Genomic DNA, 27302 nt, shown 5'->3' with positions numbered 1-27302 from the left:
CACTTTGACTGCTAGGTTGGCAGGAGCAGGGACTGAGCAACGGGAGATCACCCCATCGCGGGGATTGGAACCGCCGACCTTCTGATCGGCAAACCCTAGGCTCTGTGGTTTAACCCACAGCACCACCTGTGTCCCTATCAGTTGGATTACTTGCACCTAAATGTCTAAATATCTGCATGCACTGAGGATTGGACTGTCCTAAGAATTGCAAGGAGGGAGAGAATTGACCACTGTCCCCTCACTCACCCATCTCAACACCTGTGTTTTGCACACCCACACAATGAAGCCACTACCCTACCAGCATACATGAATACTCATACGTGCGGAAAAGCCAAATCAGGCACAGGATACGATCCAGAACCAACTGCTCACATACAAGCACGTCCATGTCTTTACATCTGCCGCCCCCAATATGGGCTGGTATTCAACAAAGTTTTACTCAGAGTAGAGCCACTGCAGTCTCCCCTCATTCTCACTGCAACCTTGCGAGGGAGGCTTGGCTAAGAAAAAGTGCACATCCAGCACGTTTCATGGACTGAGCAGGGATTTGACCCTGAATCCTCTCATGGCCAACACTCCTACCAGCTTCAAGCTCCATTCAGTTCCTTGGTTTTATCCTCTCAGCTATACCAGTTGTTTTGCATTTTTATTTCCCCCCTTTTCACAACCAAGTGAAAGCAAAGGAGCCCCAGATGTACAACCCCCGTGGAAGGGGAAGATCGTAATATCTACAGACCCTGCTCTGGAGGGAAGCTGGAGGGTGCCTGCAAACGGCGCTTGAGGGCCTCTTCAATTCCATCACAGCGCCAAGAGTGTGTTAAGCACAACCAGAGACGGCTCTTTAATAGATTGAGGTCAGGCTCGCTTTCCGGACAATGTCAGCCCTTAATTTTGTTCCTGCTGCTTTCAATCTTGTGTTCGGGGCTGCCTTCCCCCATCACTCTCCCCTCCTGAAACTCCTCTGTGGAATTTGCTTTTTGAAAGAGCGAGGGGTTTTTGCCACCACCAAAGACCTTGCCTATTTCCTCGACTGCCTGTAACTTGTGCATCCGGCACAGAGCCAGGCAAAACTCCTTATTATAGCGGCCGCTTAAATATCTCGCACCTTTGCTGAGTGGAAGAATAAAGGAGAGCCTTTCTGTTCCAGACCTATTTAGTCCAGCATTGCATTTCCCACAGTGGACGCCCAGGTGCCTCTAGGAAGCCCATAAACAGGACCCCAGTGTAACAGCCCTCTCCTGAAATTCCAAGCAGCTGGCGTACGGAGGTATACTGCCTCCGACAGAGGATGGCAGTGGGGAAGGGTCATAGCTCACTGGCAGAGGGAACTGCCTTGCATGCAGACGAGCCAGGTTCAATCCCCGCCATCTCCAGTAGAGCTGGAACGTCTCCAGCCTGAAACCCAGGGGCTTCTATCAGCCATTATCTTCCAGCCTAATCTACCTTGCAGGAGTGTCGCAAGAGTGAAAAACAATAACCTCATTTAAGATCCTCTGAGCTGCTCGGATGAATGGTCAAATATGTACCTATGCATTTAAAAATGTTTTTAACCTACAGTTCCAAAGACCTAAGGAGGCGATAATACCATAATGCACTTAAACTGCAGTGGACGCTCGGGTTGCGAACATGGTCCATGTGGGAGGCATGTTCGCAACCCGCGGTGCTGCGTCTGCGCACATGCAGGTCATGATTCGGCGCTTCTGTGAATGCGCAAAGCACGATTTAGTGCTTCTGAGCATGCACCAAAACCCGGAAGTAACCCATTCCAGTACTTCCGGGTTCGGTGTGGTGCACAACCCGAAAACACGCAACCTGAAGTTTCTGTAACCCGAGGTATGACTGTATATCAACTGATATTCCTTGTCCCTTTAGGTGTGCCATTTCAGGGGGGGGGACTTATTTCCCCCAAATTTCTTCAGTGAAGAGTCTTAAAAATATTATTGTGAGGAACTAAAAACTGCTTTTTTGTGATTGGACAACGTTTAGCTTGGGAAGACTATGTTTGATGAAGAAGCACATAAACCGCTTTTATCCTTCTGAAAATGTCAGGTAATGCCAAACAAACAAACAAACCAACAAAATTGCAAGTACTTGGCAATAATTTCTAAAGATTTCTATGCAATTTTATATACATTTCACACCAAGCAAAACTAATTTTATTAATTTAAGCAAAACAGCTTTTGAATTCCCAAGTCATGTTACAACTTTTGAGCACCCCTCATTTTTCGGAATTTGAAAGTTGCAGCACATTATGTTCCATCTGCCCTCGGCTATGTGTGCAGTTTATAAATAGGTCATATAAAGAAGGCTTAAATCTTAAAGAAATGGGGAAGTAATGAGACCCAGAGGTCAGCATGCCTGGTCCAGAATTGGTTTTTCAGGCAAAAACTCAACCCTTATACATACGAAGTAATTTTTAAGAAGAAAGTCCCTTTGACTGCATTATTTTAGTAGTAGTAGCATCTTGCTCTTCTTTCCAAAGGAAGCCAGGCCAGAAAAAAACATCCACGTTTATAAAAGCATCCCAGAACAGTCAAAGCATTATAAAGCATTATAAAAACAGCTGCAATTAAAAACATGATTTCTTCCAGCAATCTCTGGGTTGCCAGGAACAGCTATTTTTCTTCTTGCCTGGGTAGACAGGTAAAGGTAAAGGGACCCCTGACCATTAGGTCCAGTCGTGGCAGACTCTGGGGTTGCGGCGCTCATCTCGCTTTATTGGCCAAGGGAGCCGGTGTATAGCTTCCGGGTCATGTGGCCAGCATGACTAAGCCGCTTCTGGCGAACCAGAGCAGCGCACAGAAACGCCGTTTACCTTCCTGCCGAAGTGGTACCTATTTATCTACTTGCACTTTGACGTGCTTTCGAACTGCTAGGTTGGCAGGAGCAGGGACCGAGCAATGAGAGCTCACCCCGTCGCAGGGATTTGAACCGCTGACCTTCTGATCGGCAAGTCCTAGGTTCTGTGGTTTAACCCACAGCGCCACCCGTGTCCCAAGTGGGTGGACAGGGATGCTTTCAAATTACTCCTGATAGGAGACAGACACACCTCACTAGGGAGGGCATTCCACAAGCACGTGCAGAGTTCTTTCCTCTTCCCGCTGAGCCACACAGCTGGGAGAAGGGGCTTTGAGGTGCCCTTCTCATTCCCAGGTGAAACGTCTCATTACAGGCCTTGCTCTCACAAGTAGGAGATGAGCAGGTCAAACTGGACTGCTTCAGGTCGCTAGGGGAGAGGAGGTCATAGGATAGGACATTCCTCCACAGAACAAAAGCTCCCACCAGGAGCTGGCCCCTTTCTCCCTGACCTCCCTGTTTCCTACATGCGAGGATTCTTTACTGTATGGCACAGCATCCCATCATGGGAGCCCTCGCCTGCACCAGGCTGACCGCGTCACCTCCTGTTTGCGAGAACAAGGCCTTAGAGATTAAGCACTGATCTGATCCGTCTCATCTAATTCTGGGCATTTCCCCAAGCCTCTTTTGCACATAACAATCTAATCAAATTTTGGAAGTGGAGCAAGGTGGCGAGGCGAGGCGCGGAGGCCAATCTGCCTGGCGGCGAGACGCATCTGAGCTCCGGGCACATAGTGAATAAAACCCACTCCGCTCAGGTCCACCGGCCAAAAGGCAAATACCCAGGGCTCTCCAAGCTTGCGATAACGAGCTTGCAGCTTGTGGACAAGCTAGAGGAAAACTACTGGTTTCCCTCTCGCTTACAGAGATGGATGACTTGCTTGATCACTTCTGGCAGCCTCGTGATTGGCCACTGATATTGCAAAGGGCTTGGCGTTACAGGCAGCCCCGGGACCAAAATATCCTTAACTTGTGCCAGTGGCGACAAAGCAGGTGTTGGGTCTGGATGATGAAAGTGAATCAGGTCGGCCTCAGCTGCCCGTAAGGGAACCACACCGCCCCCCCCCCCAGCAGGAGGAGGACAAAACAAAGCCAGTTAAATAATTAACAGCCACATTTGTCATTTCCAGGGAGGAATCAAAGGCGGGTGAAGTTGATAGAATTGAAGGAATACAGCCTTGAGTGCACGCAGAGGGGCCAGGCACCTGCCTGGTTCAGCTCATTTAACATTCAAAAGCGCCTGACGTTCAATATCCGGCTTCTGTCTCGACTGGGGAAAGATCTGAACCGCTGTGTTCCAGATGCAGAGATTTAGCACCCGCATCTGGTGTTGTTTTGAGTTACCCCCCCTCTGCAGCCTACATTGGACCTCCTAAGATGGAAACAAGATTTATCAACTATCAAAGAATGGCAGATGAAGAAGATGGACTATACGGAACTTGCCAAACTGACCGGGAGACTCTGAGACCAGAGAGAAGAGACGGTGGAAGAGGACTGGAAGAAGTTTAAGGAATATTCGAAAAAAAATATGTTAATATTTAAAACTTAGAATAGCTTTGGAAGAGAATATAGGTTGTAGAGTTAGAAGTAGAAGATAGGGTATTTTAAAATAGTATTATTTGTAAGTGATAAAATGTGAAGTCATTTTAAGTGTGATTAAAAAAAAAGATGGTTAGAAATTATGATATATGCAAACTGCTAAAGATGAAGTAAAATGAAAATCAGAAAGGTGGGACTTGGGGAAGCCCATTTAACAATGTTTAGAAAAATAAGGATATGACAAGAATTTGTTTGTATTGTTTTTCTTTTCTGTTTGTGTTATAAAATGAATATTTTTTTTTGAAAGAAAAAAAATACATTGGACCTCCTAAGGTGGATGAGGTGGGGTGCCCTCTGGCCGGTGGCATGAAGCCACGGGCTCAATCCATCTCCTCGCATTTGCAGCATTACTCTGCTGGCGCTCCCCTTCCCTTAGGGCTGCTAGGAATGGGGCATGACTGGGAGAAGCAAAGGCATGAGATGGTGCGTCCCAGGTCCGCCGAGGCGCTGCTCAATGCGCCCGGAGCCGGAGCCCCTGGGTCAGGGGCTGTGGTGCTTAAAAGCACATCAAAGCAGCCCGCCCACCTGGTGAAAGAGAGGAGCGCTTGAGCGTTTCACCCTGGCTCTAAATTGGAGCCGTGACAGAGGGAGACAAAATATTGACCCAATAAATCCAGATGGAGCGCGCCATTGCCAGGCGGAATTATAACCAGCCCCAGTTAAATGCCAAGCAATTAAGCTGTCAAGTGTTTCTCCCATCTCTTTGCTAGTCCCAAACACTCAGGAGACAAAAGGAACTTCTAAAGGGAATGTGGTCCTGCAGATCAAGCAAGCATGTGGCGATGCGATGAACTAAGCACATAAATACTGCCGGGGCACTCAGCACCAGAAACGTACACACCAAAACACAAACACACATGGTTCTAGTTGGGAAGCATTATAATTCCAGGCCATCAGATGCGGAAAGGCTCCAGAAAGCTAGCTGGAGCTCATCACTTAAGAACACTGTAGAAATGTCCCAGGTTAGACCTCTACCACCTCCAGCTAAATTGATAGAATCATAGAGTTGGAAGGGACCCCGTGGGTCATCTAGTCCAACCCCAAGCAATGCAAGAAAATCAGCTAAAGCACCCATGATAGTTGGCCACTCTGCTTAAAAACCTCCAAAGAAGGAGAGTCCACAACCTCTCATGGGAGACCGTTCCACTGCCGAACAGCTCTTACTGCCAGAAAGTTTTTCCAAAAGTTTAGTTGGAATCTCCTGTAATGTAACTTGAAGTCACTGGTTCGAGTCCTACCTTCCAGAGCAGGAGAAAACAAGCATGCTCCCTCCTCCATGTGACAGGCCTTGAGATATTTGAAGATGGCTGTCATATCTTAAAAAACAGAGACATCACCTTGCTGACAAAGGTCCATATAGTTAAAGCCATGGTTTTCCCAGTAGTGATGTATGGAAGTGAGAGCTGGACCATAAAGAAGGCTGATCGCCGAAGAATGGATGCTTTTGAATTCTGGTGCTGGAGGAGACTCTTGAGAGTCCCATGGACTGCAAGAAGATCAAACCTCTCCATTCTGAAGGAAATCAGCCCTGAGTGCTCACTGGAAGGACAGATCCTGAAGCTGAGGCTCCAATACTTTGGCCACCTCTTGAGAAGAGAAGACTCCCTGGAAAAGACCCTGATGCTGGGAAAGATGGAGGGCGCAAGGAGAAGGGGACGACAGAGGACGAGATGGTTGGATAGTGTTCTCGAAGCTACCAGCATGAGTTTGACCAAACTGCGGGAGGCAGTGGAAGACAGGAGTGCCTGGCATGCTCTGGTCCAGGGAGTCACGAAGAGTCGGGGATGACTAAATGACTAAACAACAATAAACAACATCATATCTCCTCCCGGTCTCCTTTTTCCCCAGGCTAAATATACCCAGCTCCTTCAACCAAGCACCTAGGAAAACAAAAAGCTGCCTTATACCAAATCAGATCATTGGTCCATTTAGCCCGTCTAGCCCAGTACTGCGTAACACTGAGGTTTCCCCCCAGACCTACCTGGAGATGCCGGGAATTGAACTTGGGAACTGTTGCACGCAGAGCAAATACTCTACCACCGAGCTACACCCTTTCTCCCAAAGCAACAAGGCTGGGAAACGTCCCATTCCACCCCTGTCTGACAGCTGCTTCCACTCAGAGCAGGCAGCACTAGGCTAAATGGAGCCAGGGGTTCGACTCAGCATAACACCTCAGCTTCACGAACAGAAGAAATTTCTGACAGCAAGAGTTGTTTGACTCCTTCTACAGACTCCTTCAGAGGAGAATGGACTCTCCTTCCTTGGAGGTTACTAAGCAGAGGTTAAAGGTAAAGGTAAAGGGACCCTTGACCATTAGGTCCAGTCGTGACTGACTCTGGGGTTGTGGCGCTCATCTCGCTTTACTGGCCGACTGAGCCGGCGTACAGCTTCCGGGTCATGTGGCCAGCATGACTAAGCCGCTTCTGGCGAACCAGAGCAGCGCACGGAAACACTGTTTACCTTCCCGCCGGAGTGGTACCTATGTATTTACTTGCACTTTGACATGCTTTCGAACTGCTAGGTGGGCAGGAGCAGGGACCGAGCAACGGGAGCTCACCCCGTCACGGGGATTCGAACCGCCAACCTTCTGATTGGCAAGTCCTAGGCTCTGTGGTTTAACCCACAGCACCACCCGCATCTCTCAAGCAGAGGGTTAGATGCCAATAAATCTGTCAGGGATGCTTCAGATATGATTTCTGTATTGAAATGGGTTGGATCAGATGACCGTTTGGGTCCTTTTCAACTCCATGATTCCATGGGTGTCAATGCCGGGCCTGGAAAAATTGCACAGATGTATGCTGAAAATAAGGGACGCAGGTGGCACTGTGGGTTAAAGCACAGAGCCTAGGACTTGCCGATCAGAAGGTCGGCGGTTCGAATCCCCGCGATGGGGTGAGCTCCTGTTGCTCAGTCCCTGCTCCTGCCAACCTAGCAGTTCGAAAGCACTTCAAAGTGCAAGTAGATAAATAGGTACCGGTCTGGCGGGAAGGTAAACGGCTTTTCCGTGCGCTGCTCTGGTTCGCCAGAAGCGGCTTAGTCATGCTGGCCACATGACCCGGAAGCTGTACGCCGGCTCCCTCGGCCAATAAAGCGAGATGAGCGCCGCAACCCCAGAGTCGGTACAACTGGACCTAATGGTCAGGGGTCCCTTTACCTTTATGCTGACAATAGGCAATACCTGTAAGATGGTGACAGGGGGTACTAGCAGACGAGGGAAATGGGCTCCTTAGAGATGCGTTTTTCCCCAGGCTGCTGAGTCACCAGGCCGTAATTTGAGACGGTCCTCCCTTCCTCCCTCGAGCCCCCACCCGCCTGCTTGCTAAGAGGAAAGGAGCCAGGTACGATAAACAAGAGATGGAAGCTGGCGCACACCTGGGGCCTGCTGATTACGGTGTAATCAGATTTGAAATGCTCCTGCAGAGCTCCTGGAAAAGGCACCCCGATTTCACAGCCACGCAGGCCAAGGTGAAGGGAAATCTTTGGGATCGATTGGCGTCCAAATTAAGTATGGGGCGGGGGGGGGAATCAATCTCCATCTAATTCCGCCACTGCCCCCCACCCCACCCTGAAAAGCAACCCAGATGGAAATAAACTTTTTTAATAAAAAAAACACTGAAGCAAATGAAACGTTTAATAGGGACAGGAGCGGCCAAAGCGGAAGATGATCGTAAAGAAGAGGATTAGCAAGGATGCAACAATCCAGTCTGCAGAAGGACTGGGCAGGGCAGGGAGAAGGGAGGCAGCAGGGGATGAGAAACCTCAGCCAGAAAGGGGGGGGGGGGAGAGAGAGAAAGCATCCCCCTGACAAAGAGGGAGCTGTTCCCGAGCTCTTCTTCAGCTGCCCTGTGCTCCTCTCCACCGCTGCCCCCCCCCTCACTGCAGCCCTCCCCACCACTTTGGCAGATAAAAAGCGTGAGAGAGGAAATTGAGAGTGGGAAATCAGGGCTGAGCTGGGGGGGGGGCGGAGAGAACTGCTTAGGGCACCTCATCTCAGCAGGTGAGGGGGGTGGAGATTTAGCTTAAACCGTGGATTAACTCACTGGGTGCTGCGGATGGGGGGGCCACATTTTTAAAGTGTGCCGCTAATAGCAGAGTGGGAGATTCAGGAGCTGCACGCCGGGGGGGGGGCGGGAGCAATGAGAGAGTTTGCAGAGTTGATGAAACACGCTTTCCGGGGAATCGGTCTCCCCGGAGCCTTGAGAAGAAAGCTGGAGGAGGAACCTTGAGTTGGGAACCTTGAGTAGAGTATTTTTAACCTGTATTTTAAATTGTATCCCCCCCCCCAAAGAAAATTATGTTTTTATTGTAATTTTACTGGTGTTAGCCGCCCTGAACCCGGCTCTGGCCGGGGAGGGCAGAGTATAAATAAAAAAATATTATTATTATCAATATAAGATAATTAGGAAATTCAGGAAGTAATAAACTACGTCTAGGGATTAAAAAAAAGTTATGTTATAGTGAACGTTATGGATTGGAACATAAAGCAAAGATAAGGAGTTTGTAATTGAAAGAAGGTATTTGTGTTATAAATATGAAGTTTGAAATTGTTAAATGTGTGATACAATGAAATTCAGATTGAGGGGTGTCAAGGAAGTCATTTAGCAATGTAATATAACCAGGATACAAGAAGAAACAATTCTTTTTTTCTTTTTCTTTTGGTTATTTTTGTTGTTGTTGTGTTAAGTGTAATGTTTTTCTTTTGTGTTAATGTCTATGTTCTATAAGAGAAAATTAATATTTTTTGGAAAATTATTATTATTATTATTATTATTATTATTATTCTCGACATGAACAAGAAGACTCCTGTCCAGGTTGAGAAGAAAGCTGCACTTCCCATAATACTCAGTGGCCTCTTTCATGTTGCTGCTTCTGTGCAGGAGTGTAGGACTGTTCTGAAGAAAGAGACACCCTTAAGTCTGCCAGCAGGACACTGTAACTTACTATAGTGGTACCTCGCAAGACGAATGCCTCGCAAGACGAAAAAAGCGCAAGACGAAAGAGTTTTCCATTTTTTGATCGTTCCGCAAGACGAATTTCCCTATGGGCTTGTTAAACGTCTTGCGAGTTCTTGCGAGTTTGTTTCCTTTTTCTTAAAGCCGCTAAGCCATTAATAGCCGCTAAGCCGCTAATAGCCGTGCTTCACAAGACGAAAAAACCGCAAGACGAAGAGACTCGCGGAACGGATTAATTTCGTCTTGCGAGGCACCACTGTAACATGAAGCTCCAAACAGGCAGACCCTGAGCAATGGACCGCAGTTCTTCTAACGCAAAAAGAGCCTGGTGGATCAGGCCAAGGGCCCCTCAAGCCCAACATCCTGTCCTCGCAGCAGCCAACCAGGTGTCCCAGGGGGAACCCGCAAATAGGACCAGAGAGGGCTACCGAAGGAGCTGCCATCCGCTGGCCCTTTTGCCTGCTCCATCCCCATAGAATGGGACCCAAAGGGGTGTGCTAGCTTGTAAGATCAGCGTCTTCACTTGCTTAGCCATGAGTAGAACCCGCTGTGCCTTCCAACCTTACTTTGCCTGTGCATTGCACTAATCTGAACATTAAAGGTTTTGGAAGAAAATGTACTCAGGTGTTTGTCACTCATGTTGGTAGCTTCGAGAACACTGTCCAGCCATCTTGTCCTCTGTCATCCCCTTCTCCTTGTACCCTCCATCTTCCCCAACATCAGGGTCTTTTCCAGGGAGTCTTCTCTTCTCATGAGGTGGCCAAAGTCTTGGAGCCTCAGCTTCAGGATCTGTCCTTCCAGTGCGCACTCAGGGCTGATTTCCTTAAGAATGGAGAGGTTGGATCTTCTTGCAGTCCATGGGACTCTCAAGAGTCTCCTCCAGCACCAGAATTCAAAAGCATCCATTCTTCGGCGATCAGCCTTCTTTATGGTCCAGCTCTCACGTGAAAAATAGCTAAGGGCCAGGACATGGATGCGCCTTCACAAAATGTTTTGGGGTGGAGGGTTAAAACTGCATCCATTTTTTAAATATATCTTTGGTTCAATATATGGAGGAGTTAACATTGTTCACACTCGACCTGAGCCTTGGCCAACAAATTTCTGTCCAGATAAAAAAAAAGATCTAAATACAGTGGTGCCCCGCAAGACGAACGCCTCGCAAGACGGAAAACCCGCTAGACGAAAGGGTTTTCCGTTTTGGAGGCGCTTCGCAAAACGAATTTCCCTATGGGCTTCCTTCACAAGACGAAAGCCCATAGGGAAATCTCCGGGACAGCGGGGAAGCGCAGCGCGTCTTCCCCACTGTCCTCGGACCTCCTCCGAAGGCTGGCGGTGGGGCGGAAAGCCCTTCTCCCCGCGCCAGCCTTCGGAAGGCTCCTCCGAAGGCTGGCGGTGGGGAGAAAAGCCCTTCTCCCCGCGCCAGCCTTCGGAAGGCTGTCCTGAAGACTTGCGGTGGGAGGAGGGTTTTCCTTCCCACCGCCAACATTCAGAATGCTGTTCTGAATGTTGGCGGTGGGGAGGAAAAACCCTCCTCCCACCGCAAGCCCCGGGAACAGAGGAGAAGCGCTGCGCCCCTTCCCCTCTGTTCCCGTACCTGTCCTGAAGACTTGCGGTGGGGAGAAAAGCCCTTCTCCGCACCACCAGCCTGGCAAGCGGTTTCCATAGGAACGCATTAATTGATTTTCAATGCATTCCTATGGGAAACCGTGCTTCGCAAGACGAAAAACTCGCAAGAAGAAAAAACTTGCGGAACGAATTAATTTCGTCTTGCGAGCCACCACTGTACTGCTTTTAAAACATGCATAGACCTGAGCTCTGGAGAACTTCCAGGGGAAGAGGCAGCCATAAAGGAGAGGCCATTATCAAGGCCATCTCTCTGTGATGTCTGAACTTAGGAACTGGCAGCAGAGTTTTAGACGTCTGGGAAATGCTAGAGAGGTATTAACAGATAACTACCAACCTGGTTATTGAACTGGATTTATAGCACTCCTCACTCCCGAGTACAATATACCTGGGTTTTTATGGATGGGTTTTTAAGAGTGTGGTGCATTCCACACAGTGCCAGGGAACGGATGGGACACCGACAGAGAAATGTTTGAATAAATGCTATGGTCCGTTTCCTTGTTCTTGAACTTAAAAGGGAAAAGCTAACACATGTACTAGATCTCTGTTTTCCTGTTAGCTATTTTTCACATGAGAGCTGGACCATCAAGAAGGCTGATCGCCGAAGAATTGATGCTTTTGAATTATGGTGCTGGAGGAGTCTCTTGAGAGTCCCATGGACTGCAAGAAGATCAAACCTCTCCATTCTGAAAGAAATCAGCCCTGGGTGCTCACTGGAAGGACAGATCCTGAAGCTGAGGCTCCAAGACTTTGGCCACCTCATGAGAAGAGAAGACTCCTTGGAAAAAAACATGATGTTGGGAAAGATTGAGGGCACAAGGAGAAGGGGACGACAGGACGAGATGGCTGGACAGTGTTCTTGAAGCTACCAGCATGAGTGACCAAACTGCGGGAGGCAGTGGAAGACAGGAGTGCCTGGCGTGCTCTGGTCCAGGGGGTCACGAAAAGACGGACACAACTAAACGACTAAACAACAACAAACAACAAAATTTTTCACATCCTACCTGCCACTGTTTATAAGGGAGATTTTAAAATAATTGGAGTTCCTGAATTGCATTTATCCCAATAAGATTCCCAAACAGATGCTCAAAGTAAAGTAGATCTGAGTCTTAATGTGGCTACTCCATTTGTAAATTTCCAGTTTGGAGATTTTCTTCTGAGTTCTGGAAAATAAGCCAAGGTTCCTTGCAAGAACTTAGACCTGAGATATTGAGCCACTTAGGATTAGTGAAGTTTCTCTTTATGAGCTTGCAAAGAAGCCAATATTTATAAGGGGCTGTGACTTAATCCAGGATGGGGTAACCAGTGTGATCCCTTCCGGATGCTGCTGGGACTCCAACTCTCATCAGTCCCAGCCAGCATGGCCAGTGGCCAGGGATGTGGATGGGAGTTGTAGTCCGAGAACATCCAGAGAGCAACATCTCAGCTACTCCTGATTGAGATCAAATCCCACAAGGCTAACTTTAATTAGCAGCAGATGAGCTAAGCTATCTTGCCAAGTAGTTTGCACTGACCTAGCAAACCTCAGCTCTGAGACAGTTGAACTTGATAACAAAAGGGACCGTTATGGAAACCCAAGCCACACGTAGCAGAACGAAGATAGTTGGGATCTGGGACGATGTTACAGTGACAGCTGCCTCCCACTCCAACTGGGAGCAGCTCTGCCCTCACATGTCCCAGTATCCAAGATCAGGATGCTGTCATATAGCCTACCTGCTCTGGCGTGACTCCTGCTAGCAACTTCACTGCTCCTGGCCGGAGAGCTGGAAGTTTTGGCAAGCTTGTTAGCGGACACCCTGTACATGACTCCTCCGATGCAGCGCAGATCTTTGTTCCTCCAGTGGTGCTGCAAAGCCTGGAACTTGCTCCCTGTGGGAGAGTGGCGGGTGCTATTCAGTACCAGAGACCTGCAAAGACAAAAGAATACACTCAAGGTAAGCAACTGGGACCTTTGCTCACAGCCTGCCATGTTCTTTTAGGACTATCCAACAGGGTTATCCAACAGAAACAAGAGTTTAAATGCTAGCAGGGTTGTTATTCCAATGTGCTATTCTGAAAAGTGGTCTGCCTAACCTGTCCTTGGCATTTCCTTCCACTTGTCTCAAACAACTGAAGCAGAAAAATATCCAAGGTTTACTCCAGACTCACCCAAGCCTCTGCAATGAGCATGCATTCTGGGACAGAAGCAAACTCAACAGCGCTTTGCTTGCGCTGCTTGATTTGTTCTGCTTCCAGGAGCCAGGCTTCCAAGAGAGGTAGAACTTTTCTAGACCAGGAATGTCCACTTGGACCGGCAGCAGCTCCCAAAGGCCTCTGCAGCCCTCCCACCACTGTGTGCCTAAGTTCCTTCAAAGCACTACACACACGCACACACACTTTGCAAACATTTCAATGACTGTGCAAGTTAAGTCAGTATTACCACCAGACTGCACGTAGGGGAAGTGGATGGGATGTGGAGCAGAGCATCTCTACTTATATTTTCCCACTGGAACTTTTGCATTACCTAAGTTGATTAGGAGCAAGGAATTGATGCTGACTGCAAATAAATATCTGGCAACCTTGGAAATTTCCAAGTTTTTAGGTTCACGCAATACAAGTAAAATAAGCACACTAAACTGGACCATTCTCTAGGACATTGGGAAATTCTCCAATGCAAACAATTTTCTTGTGCAAAATTACCCCAATTTGTATCGGGAAAATTCTTCAGAAATCTTCAATTCAACCTTTTTCTGGAAAACCCACATCCCAGGGAAAGGAGCAGTTACAGATGAGAGACGAGGGCTTGTTAAAGTCCATGGCAGAAGCAAGAGGATTAGACAAGTCGTTGGATGATAAAACTATCAGTGGCTACAAGTCATGATGGCTCTGTTCTCCATCCTATCAGAGGCAGAATCACAAGTGGAAAGAGCACTGTCGCACTCAGTTCCTGCTTGCAAGCTTCCACTGTGGACTAGAAATTTGTTTTCTTCTTTTAACATGAAATTTCCTTGCCAAATTCCGGGTCCTCCGGGCAACTCTGCCAAGACGCAGCTTGCTGCATGGGCTGATTCTGCATCTGTAACTCTTCCCACTCGCATTCGGAGTTCTGCATATCCACCATTAGGCCAGCAGCCATTCCAACCAAATCAAATCTGCTCCAGTATCAGCTGCCTTAACTATTTAGCGTTAATCCAAACAGTAATTTGTTTATGCAAATGAGAGATCTAATTTTGAATTAGCACAAAACTATGGCTCATAATGCTATTAGCGGAAACTATATAAACCGCGGCATTGACTGAAGAATGGGTGTAAATTAGGGAGCTGCTCTCCTATCAGCAAAAAGCAAAAGCCGGAGGAGCATTACCTTCAAATGAAGGCAAGCGCGGCACGCAAAAAGGGGGAATTGCAAAATGTAATCATTACATTTATTAGTGCTTAGCATGACAAGTTTATTCTAATATGGTTGTTGCCATTGGCTACCGGCCTTGATGTGTTGTGCCTGAGAGTTCCCACAGATGGGGCAAGAAGAAAGTTGGTCCGTTAACCGGTTTGCGCAAAGCAGTCAAGGAAGGAGGAGGAAGAAGACTTGGGTGCACAAATGCAGCTTTAAGCATCTCTGCTGTATAGCCTGATCAAAAGGCTATTCCATGAAACATCGCCGGGGGGGATGGGGGGACCCATGTATTTATATCAAAGCGCTTATCTGACCTAGGGAAAAAGGACTCTGCGTGGATTCAGGTGTAGCAAAAATCTGATTGCAGGGACACAGTGAAACTATTCCTATTTTCCCCCGGGCATTTAAAATTGGGCTGTCGCAAGGGATGCCACTGTTGCTCCTGTTACAGATAGGTAGCCGTGTTGGTCTGCCATAGTCAAAATAAAAAAATTCTTTCCAGTAGCACCTTAAAGACCAACTAAGTTAGTTCTTGGTATGAGCTTTCGTGTGCATGCACACTTCTTCAGATACATATATGAAGAAGTGTGCATGCACACGAAAGCTCATACCAAGAACTAACTTAGTTGGTCTTTAAGGTGCTACTGGAAGGAATTTTTTTATTTTGACTGTTGCTCCTGTATGCTTCACTGTGAACTGAGGTCCTACACACCCTTGTGGTAGAAAAGAGATTGTAGCATGTATTCGTCCGTAAAAAGCAAGCCACCAGCAAGGTCTCCCCCAACGTATTTCTAGGAGTCAATCTTTAGTGCATGGCTAAATGGCTCTGAGGTGTTTGGAACAAGGGGCTTCCTTTGGCATTTAAAGCCCTAAATGGAGTGATTGGCAGCCAGTGCAGCTGGACCAGGATCGGTGAAATATGCTCAAACCGACTTGAGCAACCTGGCCACTGAGTTCTGCACCAGCTGAAGTTTCCGAACTGTCCTCAGAGGCAGCCCCACATATAATGCATTGCAGTAACCTAACTTAGAGGTTACCAGAGCACAGACGACAGAAGTTAGGCTTTCTCTGTCCAGATAGGGATACAGCAAAAGCTGATGGAAGGCACTCCGGGCCACTGAGGCCACCTGAGCCTCAAGAATCATAGAATCCTAGAGTTGGAATAGACCACAAGGGCCATCGAGTCCAACCCCCTGCCAAGCAGGAAACACCATCAGAGCACTCCTGACATATGGTTGTCAAGCCTCTGCTTAAAGACCTCCAAAGTAGGAGACTCCACCACAGCAAAGGATCCAGGAGGACCCCCAAGCTGTGAACCTCCTCCTTCAGAGGAAGTGTTACCCCATCAAGAGCAGGCAACCTCTCCAACAAAAAAGGAATGGCAAGACAAAGTGTTAGAGTATATGGAACTGGCTAGATTAACAGAGGCAATTAGAGATCACACTAGACAAGAGTTTCAAAAAGCATGGGGGAAATGCAGAGAATACTTCACAAAACAGTGCCCTAATGAGGTTGAATGCTGACAAGACAGAAGTACTGTTTTTGGGGGACAGGAGGCAGGCAGGTGTGGAGGATTCCCTGGTCCTGAATGTCAAAGAGAACAACAACTACCAGGCTTTTAGAAGACATCTGAAGGCAGCCCTGTTTCGGGAAGCTTTTAATGTTTGATGTATTATAGTATTTTAATATTCTTTTGGAAGCCGCCCAGAGTGGCTGGGGAAGTCCAGCCAGATGGGCGGGGTATAAATAATAAATTATTATTATTATTATTATTATTATTATTATTATTATTATTATTATTATTATTATTATTATTATTATTATTATTAAAATACATACCTGGACTTGTTTCGATTAATGCCTGCAGGAGACTTCGTGGATATTTAAGTTATAATTAGAAAAACCTTAATAATTATTCATAAAGGAAACAGCTTATAAGAAGTAAATAAGGAGGCCAGATACAGGATAAAGGAAGTCTTTTATTTGGTTGTTTGTATTGTTGTATGTTTTGCTCATTGTATGTTATGTTCACGTTTAATGAGGGTGGATTTGTGTATTGGGGGGATGGGAAGTTTATGCTATGTTGTAAATAAATTTTCCAATAAAAAATTATTAAATACAGGAAGAGCAGGCCACCTCCCATCCATCTGGTCTAAGGAACTGCCCCCTAACAACGCCTCAGTGTTATCTGGACTGAGCTTCTGGTTCTGGTTCTCATCCAGTCCATTAATGGGGGAAGACGTCAGTCCAGCTCTTCCACTGCCTCACCTGCAGATGTAAAGGACAAGCAGAGCTGTGTGTCATCAGCAATATTGCTGACAACGTACTCCAAAGCTCCGGATAACCCCACTCAGCGGTTTCATGTGGATGTTAAACAGCATGGGGGAGAAAACTGAACCCTGAGGAACCCCACACTGAAGGCTCCACGAGGTTGAAGAGCGTCAGCCTCTGGAAATGAGCATCTGAGTAGGACCGGAAGCACCGCAAATATTTTATAAATTTATTAAATTCATTTATAAGTAGATAACTTTCCGGCATTCGTTTGGAGGAGGGAAAGCATGATTAGACAAAATGGATTGGCAGCTACAGTTGCAACTAGTAAATTGCTGTTCAGCAAACTGCTATGAGTTGTGTTGAGCGCCTTAAGACCTGTGCTATTTTTGGAACTCTATGCGTTATTTTAATCTTAATTGACTTTGTTGAAAACCATCCTTGTGGCTCCAGGAAAGGACAGTATATTTTTGTGTTTAGTCATTTAGTTGTACCCGACTCTTCGTGACCCCCTGGACCAGAGCACGCCAGGCACTCCTGTTTTCCACTGCCTCCTGCAGTTTGGTCAAACTCATGCTGGTCGCTTCGAGAACACTGTCCCACCATCTCGTCCTCTGTCGTCCCCTTCTCCTTGTGCCCTCAACCTTTCCCAACATCAGGGTCTTTTCCAGGGAGTCTTCTCTTCTCGTGAGGTGGCCAAAGTCTTGGAGCCTCAGCTTCAGGATCTGTCCTTCCAGTGAGCACTCAGGGCTGATTTCCTTCAGAATGGAGAGGTTTGATCTTCTTGCAGTCCATGGGACTCTCAAGAGTCTCCTCCAGCGCCAGAATTCAAAAGCACCAATTCTTCGACGATCAGCCTTCTTGATGGTCCAGCTCTCAATTCCATACAGTATATAGGACAGTACAGTGGTACCTTGGGTTACATACGCTTCAGGTTACAGACGCCTCAGGTTACACACTCCGCTAACCTAGAAATAGTACCTCAGGTTAAGAACTTTGCTTCAGGATGAGAACAGAAATCGTGCTCCGGCGGCAGTGGGAGGCCCTATTAGCTAAAGTGGTGCTTCAGGTTAAGAACAGTTTCAGGTTAAGAATGGACCTCCAGAACGAATTAAGTTCTTAACCCGAGGTACCACTGTATATAGATCACCCAAATAAGCGAAACAAAGGCAAGGCACCCACCCTCTCCCATCCAAGGCGCGTCCATCCCCTTTCTGCCTCTCGTGCCCCATTCCTTTGCAGATTAGATGTCTTGTGCTCCAACTGCACTCTGCTTCTGTTTGCGTTAGAGACTGCTGAGCTTTACTACTTCGGCCTCTAATCCAGACACCTGCGCTCAGCGGTTTTCCTAAACATTTCCGAATGAAGACTCATTAACGCCAGCCACCCCGAGGTGGTTGCTGCAACCGCTTCTCCTTGCTTAGCGCACGCTGAAAGGTAAAAAGGCTGCCTGTTCTGCTGAAAGCTCCATCTGGTAGGGCTCCAACACACCACAGCTGTGATTAAAACTGAACAAGGCAGGGAAGCCGCTCTTTTTTTATATCGGGAGCTGCCGCTGCAGGCATGAAAACCAAACCACAGGTTAGAGAGAGATCAAACAGCAAGCGAGAAACGTCGAGGAAACAGATCACACCCTGGCCAAAGAACAAAAGCGGCTATATTCCATTCTGACCATGGTCTAACTGGTGTGGAAATAAATGTGATTGCCTTATTGTAGACGTGCCCAAGCACTCTCAGTGATGATGGGGTTTTTCTGGGTCAGACAAAGGGTCCACTTAGCCCTGTTTTCCACTACAGCCAACCAGGTGCTGCCGAGACCACATAACACCGGTCCTGAAAAACCTACATTGGCTCCCAGTATGTTTCTGAGCACAATTCAAAGTGTTGGTGTTGACCTTTAAAGCCCTAAATGGCCTTGGCTCAGTATCCTTGAAGAAGCGTCTCCGCCCCCAACGTTCTGCCCAGACACTGAGGTCCAGCTCCGAAGGCCTTCTGGCAGATCCCTTACTGCGAGAAGAGAGGTTACAAGGAACCAGGCAGAGGGCCTTCTTGGTAGTGGCGCCTGCCCTGTGGAACGCCCTCCCATCAGATGTCAAAGAAATAAACAACTATCTGACATTTAGAAGACATCTGAAGGCAGCCCTGTTTAAGGAAGTTTTAAATGACTGATGTTTTAATGTATTTTTAATCTTTTGTTGGAAGCTGCCCAGAGTGGCTGGAGAAACCCAGCCAGATGGGTGGGGTATAAATAATAAACTATTATTATTATTAAAAGGTAAAGGTACTCCTGACCGTTAGGTCCAGTCACAGACAACTCTGGGGTTGCGCGCTCATCTCGCTCTATAGGCCGAGGGAGCCAGCGTTTGTCCGCAGACAGTTTCTGGGTCATGTGGCCAACGCCGTTTACCTTCCTGCCGGAGTGGTACCTATTTATCTACTAGTACTTGACGTGCTTTTGAAGTGCTAGGTTGGCAGGAGCTGGGACTGAATAACGGGAGCTCACCCCGTCGTGGGGATTCAAACTGCTGACCTTCTGACTGGCAAGCCCTTGGCTCTATGGTTTAGACCACAGTGCCACCCGCATCCCAATTATTATTATTATTATTATTATTATTATTATTATTATTATTATTATGCCCCCAAGTACTGCATAAATGCAACAACCATTCCCTTTAGGATGGTTCCTCCTAAAGGGAGGAAATGCCCTAGCTCAATAGTAAATCATCTGCATTGCAAGCCAAAGGTATCAGGTTCCATCCCTGATCTCCAGGTATGAATAGAATCATAGAATCATAGAATGTGTAGAGCTGGAAGAGACCATGAGGGTCATCTAGTCCAACCCCCTGCAAGGCAGAAATCTTTTGCCCAACGTGGGGCTCAAACACATGACCCTGAGATTGAGTCTCATGCCCTACTGACTGAGCCACAGAGGGAGACTCCTTCTTGAAATCCTGGAGAGCAGCTCATATGTTTGCTCTCTGTGGTCCCCTGCCATTTGCTCCCAAGGAGGCAGAATTCAGAGGCCATAGCAGCTGGCAGAGACTGTTTCTCTCTCTCTAAATGCTGGACTATGATTAACTTGTTGGTCGCTTTTTTGAAAAATGAATTATGCAAAGTGACAATCGAAAATCACAACAGACTCTATGGGGTGCTGAGACGAGTACTGTGACATTGAAAAGGTTATGTTGGTATTTTATGTTTCTAAAATGAGTAAACGGGAGTCCACCGCCAGCGCAAAAATAAATAAATCTAAATGCTTATCAAAAAGACCTGCTGTGCCTTCTGATCCCATACTTGGCTGTTACTGCTTTAAGCCAGAAGAGGGTAGACTCACTTGATCAGTACACAGAAGGCTGTACTTATTTCAGAGAGGAGCAAAATGTTGTTTAACTGCTACTGGTCTTACGATTCCTAGATTACCTGCTTTTTGTGGCAAATGCTCACAAATTGAAGAACAATCCTACCCAACCCCCATTTTTGCTATGGGTGTTGCTGGTGGGTTTTTTGGCTTCTGCTGGGGAGGGCAGGATATAAATAAATTATTATTATTATTATTATTATTATTATTATTATTATTATTATTATTATTAGGGAGGGGGTGTCTGTCCTGGAGACCACCGTCTACCCCAGTGGTGTCCAAACTTTTTTCAAAAAGGGCCAGATTTGATGAAGTGAAGGGCCGTGGGGGCCAACACGTTGTTGACCTTTTTTTAGGATTTTACCCCAAAGATGTTGAGCTTTTCTTAGGGTTGGAGTTGTTGAGCTTCTTTTAGGATTGAAGTTGGGGAGGTTTTTTTAGGAATTTACCCCAAGAAATAAACTGCCACAGGGACTGGATTAAACTGACCGGCAGGCCAGATTAGGCCCCCGAAACGGACTTTGGATATGCCTGGTCTACCCCCTGCTACCCCCAAGCACAGATCTAGCACTAGCAGATTTCCAAAATGGGGTATGACAGAAGCGGGGCAAGGACGGGAAATGAGTTCACCTGAGACGCTCCACAATCTGGCCTCTGAACTATGCCACTCTGGAGTTAGCATAGCTAATCCCTCGCCAAGCAGAAATTCATGGGTGGGGAAATTAAAAAAAAAAAAATTACGAACCATTGGGGTGGGAAGACCTCCTCCTGCCCTGACTAACCAGTAGGGCTTTGGAAGCTGAATCATAGAACGCCTGCAATGAAGGAACCTTTTTGCCCAACATCGGGCTCAAACCCACATCCCTGAGATCTCATGCTCCACAGACTGAGGTATCCCAGTAGCGGGTCGCCTGGCCCTGTTAGGCTTGCGGAGCCAGTTGTGGGCCTCTGCCGGGAGAAGTCTTGGGATGCCAGCGAACCCTGCCAGGGAGTCGCCCACAGCCAAATTGAACTGCCAAGAGCTAAACTGAAAGGCGTTTTCCCAGCTGTTAGAAATTGGGATTGTTTGCATGACACCCACCATGAAACACGCCTTTTAACATCTATTTATTGGAAACATCTGTCCTCACGTATCTCTGAGCCAGACTTTCTCAACCCTGGGTCCCCAAATGTTGCTGGACTACAACTCCCATCATCCCTAGCTAGCGGGGCCAGTGGTCAGGGATGAAGGGAGTTGTAGTCCAACAACATCTGGGGACTCAAGGTTGAGTCTTGGCTGAGAATATTGGTGATAGCTGTGGATGAGGTCTCCACTATTCGGTTTTAAATTGGATAACGTATATTTTTTTCCTGTACTTACAACTTATGCTAAGCTGCAGTTCCAAGCCCCAAAGGGAGCCACCCAAGTAGAGGCTTGACAACCATATGTCAACCATATGTCATATGTCAGGAGTGCTCTGATGGTGTTTCCTGCTTGGCAGGGGGTTGGACTCGATGGCCCTTGTGGTCTCTTCCAACTCTATGATTCTATGATTCTATGAAGTACAGTGGTACCTCGGGTTAAGAACTTAATTCGTTCCGAAGGTCCGTTCTTAACCTAAAACTGTTCTTTACCTGAGACACCACTTTAGCTAATGGGGCCTCCTGCTGCCGCCGAACCACCGCTGCACGATTTTCTGTTCTCATCCTAAGTTCTTAACCCGAGGTACTATTTCTGGGTTAGCGGAGTCTGTAACCTGAAGCATATGTAACCTGAAGCGTCTGTAACCCAAGGCACCACTGTAACTTACAAAATGATTTTAAATAATATGAATAATGAACAACATAAGACCACATTAAACAGGAAGTCAGCAGCATTAGCAACAAAAGAAAACATTGACCCCAAACAGCTGCACAGCCCAAATTCTGCAAAAAAACCCAACAAGCCCATCTTCTTGCATAGCCAGGCTTCCACCACTCACTGAATGCCAGCCAGTCCCCCTGCTTTTAAAGAGGGGGTGTGAGTGGAAAAGGGTCTCGGAGGTTAATCCTGAGTGCACAAGTAGGCATGTGAGGAGAAAGGTGCTCCTGCACCCAGATCACTTCGGGTTTTAAAAGGTAAACATCACAGCACTTGGAACTCTGCCTAGAAACAAATACAGATAGGTAGCCGTGTTGGTCTGCCATAGTCAAAATAAAAAAGTTCCTTCCAGCAGCACCTTAAAGACCAACTAAGTTAGTTCTTGGTATGAGCTTTCGTGTGCACGTACACTTCTTCAGATCTGAAGAAGTGTATCTGAAGAAGTGTGCATGCACACGAAAGCTCATACCAAGAACTAACTTAGTTGGTCTTTAAGGTGCTACTGGAAGGAACTTTTTTATAGAAACAAATAGGTAGCCAGCGCAAACGGAACAATGTCAGAGCAGCCGGCTCCAGGGAGAAGCTTTGCGGCTGCATTTTGGTACCCTCTGAAAGTTCCCAAGTACTTCCCAGAGACAGCCCTGGTAACGACTGTGTTACAGCATTTTATCCAGTTTGTTACCGCAGCAGGAATGACGGTGGCCAATTTTATTTATTTTTTATGTTAAGAACAGCAACTGGTATTCAGAAATACTGCTGTCTCCAGCTGTGGAAGCTAATAGGCCTTGATAGCCTTACCCTCAATGAATTTGCCTAATCGTTTTGTAGAGTCATGTAAGTCGGTGGCCATCACTGCCTCCTGTGGTGGAGAGTTCCATAGGTTAACTATGTTTTGTGTAAAGTAGTGCTTTCTGTTGTTTTTTGAAATGAATAATACTTTATTTAGAATTCAACAATAACAAAGGAAAAACCCACAGTAGTTGCTACATCAATTCATTACAATTAACTCATTTTAGCAATATATAAATAGTAATAGAAAAATTACTCAACATCACTTTTAACTTACTGAAGTTTTCATATTACACTGTTATCTCTTTATCTCTTTCTTAATATATCAAAAAGAGAAAGATCAAGAAAGGAGACACAGAAAGAAAAGAGAAGAAGAAGAAAAGGGGGGAGTGAGAGGAAGGCGGAAAAGGAAAAAGGAAAAACAAAACAAAACAATTTTTTCACACCCACAACAAATATAATGTTTTTTGATATCTGACGAAAACAAAGAAAGAAATACAGTAACTTGGAACTGTGTGTAAGAAGTGCTTTCTGAATTGCCGAACATTCAGCTTCACTGGGTGCCCGCAAGTTCCAGTAAAAGGATCTTGCTCAGTCACCCCTCCTATCCCAAAGGAGCGAACACCTGTTTGCATCCTGAGTTCTCGATTAACCAATTTCCTTTAGCACTGGCCTTGAGAGCCTGATGAGGAACATCTGCTCTCAGATTCATTATTCCGAATATCTAGCGGCTTCTAACATAAACTAACAAATTAGGCTTAGGGGAGACTGTTTCTCCACAGGACCTGCCCCTGTTTTTTGTGGGGTTTTCTTAAACCTGCGATACAGCTGCCCAGAATTGTGATCAAGGCATTTTTGCTTTCTCTTTCGGAGGAAGAACCATGTGCAGTCCTGCCAGCGCAGTCCACGCAGAGCCCGAGCTGTGTGAAGTCTCCGCCGTATTATTATCGGACATCTATCACGTTGGAAAAACCACGCTAAGAGAAGCTTCTTGCAAACTGTGCTTATTTTTCTCCTGCGTTAGCAGCAAATGGAGTGCCTTGCCTGGAGCTGAAGTGGAAACGGTCGCCACAGGTAATTCTCAACTGGATTCTCACTCACAGAGACATGCGCGCACCGCAGCCGCTTCCTTCAAGCTGGAACTGAGCGTTTAAAACACATTAATCTAAGTGACGAACACCCGTGGTCCCCAGCCAGGTTTTCCTGGCTAGTAACCGGGTTAACGCGGCAGATTGACAATCGCTGAAAGAGCTCTTTATATGTGCAACTGACAACAACCACATCTAGGCGGACAAGCGGAAGGAGGGTTGTATGATGAGTTCTAGTTGCCGTAAGAGTGCTCTCTTCTCAAAACTCAACATGCAAAGAATTGCAGGAAATGACAGCTCGGAAATCCTTGGGGGTTTTCCCCTAGTCCACTGTTCACACAGAGTTCTCAGTCAAACCGTGGCTTGGCACAAATGCGTCAGCTGCCAGGGACTCGCTCCTCTGCAGTGGTTTTTGCTGCTGCGTCACACTGAGCTAAGCTATGGCTTGGTTTAGTGTGATGTGTGAACCAGGCCACTGTGGTAGAGAACAAAAAATGTCTAGGCAAGATGTATCCCAGCTCTGCTGAGACAGGCCAGCTCCATCAGGTCTCCCCTCAATGCGGATCTGAGGGCACCCATCCCAGGAGTGGAAGACAACTGAGAAGCAGTAATTCCCCCATGGGCACTTTCTGCCCCTGAACTGCACCAGCTGGTCAGCAAAGGAACAATTGTCTAGAAACTGGAGCGCCATTTTTTAGGTTGTAAGTCTGCAGGTTGGGGCTGGTCTTGTCTTGACTGCGTGTAAGCTGCTCTGGGAGATCTGGGGGTGAAAAGCAGTGTACAAATGCTCTAAATAAAATCATAGAAATGTAGAGTTGGAAGGGAACCCCAGGGGTCATCTAGTCCAACCCCCTGCAGTGCAGGAATCTCAGCTAAAGCATCCATGGCAGATAGCCAGAATTCTGGCGTCCAGTGCTTCACCAAGTCAATTCCTTAAGGCTTCTAGTGGAGGTTTTCCTCTGCCATGCAAAAAATAAAATAAAATCCAAGCTTTGCATTCAGAGTAAGGCGCAGTAGATTTGTGCAAATTATTCTGAGCACTGAAACTGAGGGCAGTTTAGCATATAGTCTGGACTTTCTCCCAGCACTCCTTTTAACAGAAGCGCCTGGGCTGATATCTCGACAGATGAGGCACTGGTTGGCTTTATAAGCACAAAGTGAGTCATTTAGGGAAATGTACCATAGTGGACGTGTCTGCCATAAAACAGAAGCCCGTCCGTTTCTGACCCTAAGGGAGCTCATTATTTCCCTCTGGCTGAATACAAAATGTGCAGTCCAGGGTCTTGGTTTTCCCCTCGGCTACCCCACAGAGCAATTTCTTCCTGTAATGCAAGGAGTCCTGACAAGTTCCAGTGGCCTTATTCAAAAAAAAAGGAGAGAGAGAGAGAGAGAGAGAGAGAAAAGAGGGAGGGAGGAACAAATCCACACTAAACGCACACCCAAGAGGTGTAAGTGATCTGCAGAAACTGATCCCTTTCGACGCCACTGTCTCTTCCTGTACCAAGGAGGAGGAAATAAGTGCTGATGAATGCTAACTATTGCATGAAAATCATGGGAGTTAGAAGGATAAATATTTAATGCCCGCAAAGCAGGTACCCACAAGGAGGGAAAAGTCGCAACTAGGAGCAGCTGCCAGGGAAGGTGGGCCGGAACGCCAGGCACAAGCGCCAGGGTCATAGGGCAAAATCACTGGCTCAGCCTCAACTTCCCATCTGCAACATAAAACCAAGAGTTTGCCAGGATGGATAAGTGAATGAAATGCTCCTGCCCTGAGTCACCTTGCAAAGGTAAATTAAGCTAAGCAATTCACCTTATTGTTCTGTTTTTCGTTTCCCAGAAGGGCTGCTTAGTTTTTATAAGCTGGACTGCCCAGGTCTGCCTTTGCATGAAAAACAGCTCCGGGAACTCCTGCAAGTTGGGAAGGCATCCTGCCGCCTCCTTGTTTCGTGCAAAAAAAATGACCATATTATGCAAACTGATTAAGACTAATCGTTACACATCAAGGGTCTGGGAATTAAAAAACAATGCACCTGAAGACGAATGCCATTATAGTCAAAAGTATACACGCAACATATTTTACTCAACGCATTATGTAAAAGTGCCGCTCAACATGTTTCGCATCACACACTCCATTCATATTTGTGATTCTGGATCGAGGAGTTGAGCCTTTGGAACTTGCTTTTTTAAACGAAGTTTGGGGTGAGTTGTTTTTTATTTGTTTGTTTGTTTGCTTGCTTGCTTGCAAAGAAGGCTAAATCAGCAAGAAGTATAGGTGATGGAAAGGGGAAAACATTAGACACAAGCCCCTGAAATTCATTTCTACAAAGCAGAAGTTTTCCTCCAAGGAAGGTACCTCCCTTGGAGGTAATCTACTGAGGTTGCATGCTGGCAGTGGGCACAACCACAACCACTCTACCCTCACTTGCTCTCTTAAGATCATAGTCAACATCAGCACTACCGGTCCTTCCTCTGCTGGGTCTGTGGCCCTGATCCCTGGGCCCATAACCATTGTTAGGAGCATCCTACTCACGTGTAAGACCCTGGTAGAGACACATGCCCGACTGGCATGCTCTCTCCCTCCTGGTCAGTCGTTCGGGAGCTTCAAAAGCTTTCTCCAGCCCGAACATCACAGCTACTAACATCAACACACTTAGGGATCCGCAGAGTATTCACAGTTTGCGTAACAGAACCAATAGCACAGCATTTTGGCTAATCTACTTTATTTACATATAACACACTCAGAGCATTCTGCTTTCGCTCCTTCCTCTTTCTCATCAGACAGCAAAGAGAAAGAACAAAGGACAATAGTCCCTCTTCATGGAACACAGTAACATAAACGTCCTGTCTCCATCACTTCCCACTCTGTGGAGTCAAAACATATACCGTCATGTGATAGACAACAATCCCATTACTGCAGACAGGGGGAATGAATTTCCAACACTCCCTCCTCTCCCCCCCTCTCTCTTTGTGTGTGTGTGTCACACACTCTGCACAAGGTAGCTGAGAAGCCATGGTTGGTTCGCCTGGGCTGCCAGACTCTTCCTCAACTCAGATGGAACGAATGGATGTTTCAGATTTTCCTGGAGCTTTTTGCTACCTGCACAAAGAACGCCAATGGGACAATCAGGAAGCAACTGACTGTGAGATCCTAGGGGCTACCCATTTAAGGCTTTCCTCTCTTCAGGAGCCAGACGGAGGCGCCATGGGGATGTATGGCTGGTTCTCGAATGTAGCCAGAGCGGTTGCTCTCCGGGCGTGCTCTGGTTCAGGGGGTCACGAAGAGTCGGACATGACTAAACAACAACAATGGTTGTCAATTAGTTGCCTGGAATACCATCTGGTGGAAAGGTTGGGCGGGCAGAAGCAGGGTACAAATGCCTCACGACATCTCACTCCTAAAATGCCGACTTATTTATTTATCTATGGCATTTGCGTGCCACCCCATAGCATGAAGTTCTCTGGCCAACAAACAGCCATCTTAGAATGCTGAAATGCAGCAAAGATGAGAAAAGCCACCAGACTCTGCCTCCAAAGTGAGGAAGCTGTGAGTCAG

The 27302-nt window shown here is 46.9% G+C and overlaps 1 protein-coding gene across 1 annotated transcript in view; it reads right to left on the bottom strand.

The window, feature by feature from the left end:
• ZC3H3 (zinc finger CCCH-type containing 3) overlaps window positions 1-27302 on the bottom strand; it is a 269931-nt gene that overhangs the window by 96185 nt on the left and 146444 nt on the right. Inside the window, exon 5 of the mRNA XM_081204465.1 lies at window positions 12744-12937. Within this exon, the coding sequence (XP_081060591.1) occupies window positions 12744-12937 (194 nt within the window). The remainder of the gene's footprint in view (window positions 1-12743; window positions 12938-27302) is intronic.

Source organism: Podarcis bocagei, assembly GCF_964188305.1.
Source record: "Podarcis bocagei genome assembly, chromosome: 8".
In the NCBI taxonomy this organism is placed as follows: domain Eukaryota; kingdom Metazoa; phylum Chordata; class Lepidosauria; order Squamata; family Lacertidae; genus Podarcis; species Podarcis bocagei.
This window is presented reverse-complemented; position numbering and strand designations above follow the sequence as displayed.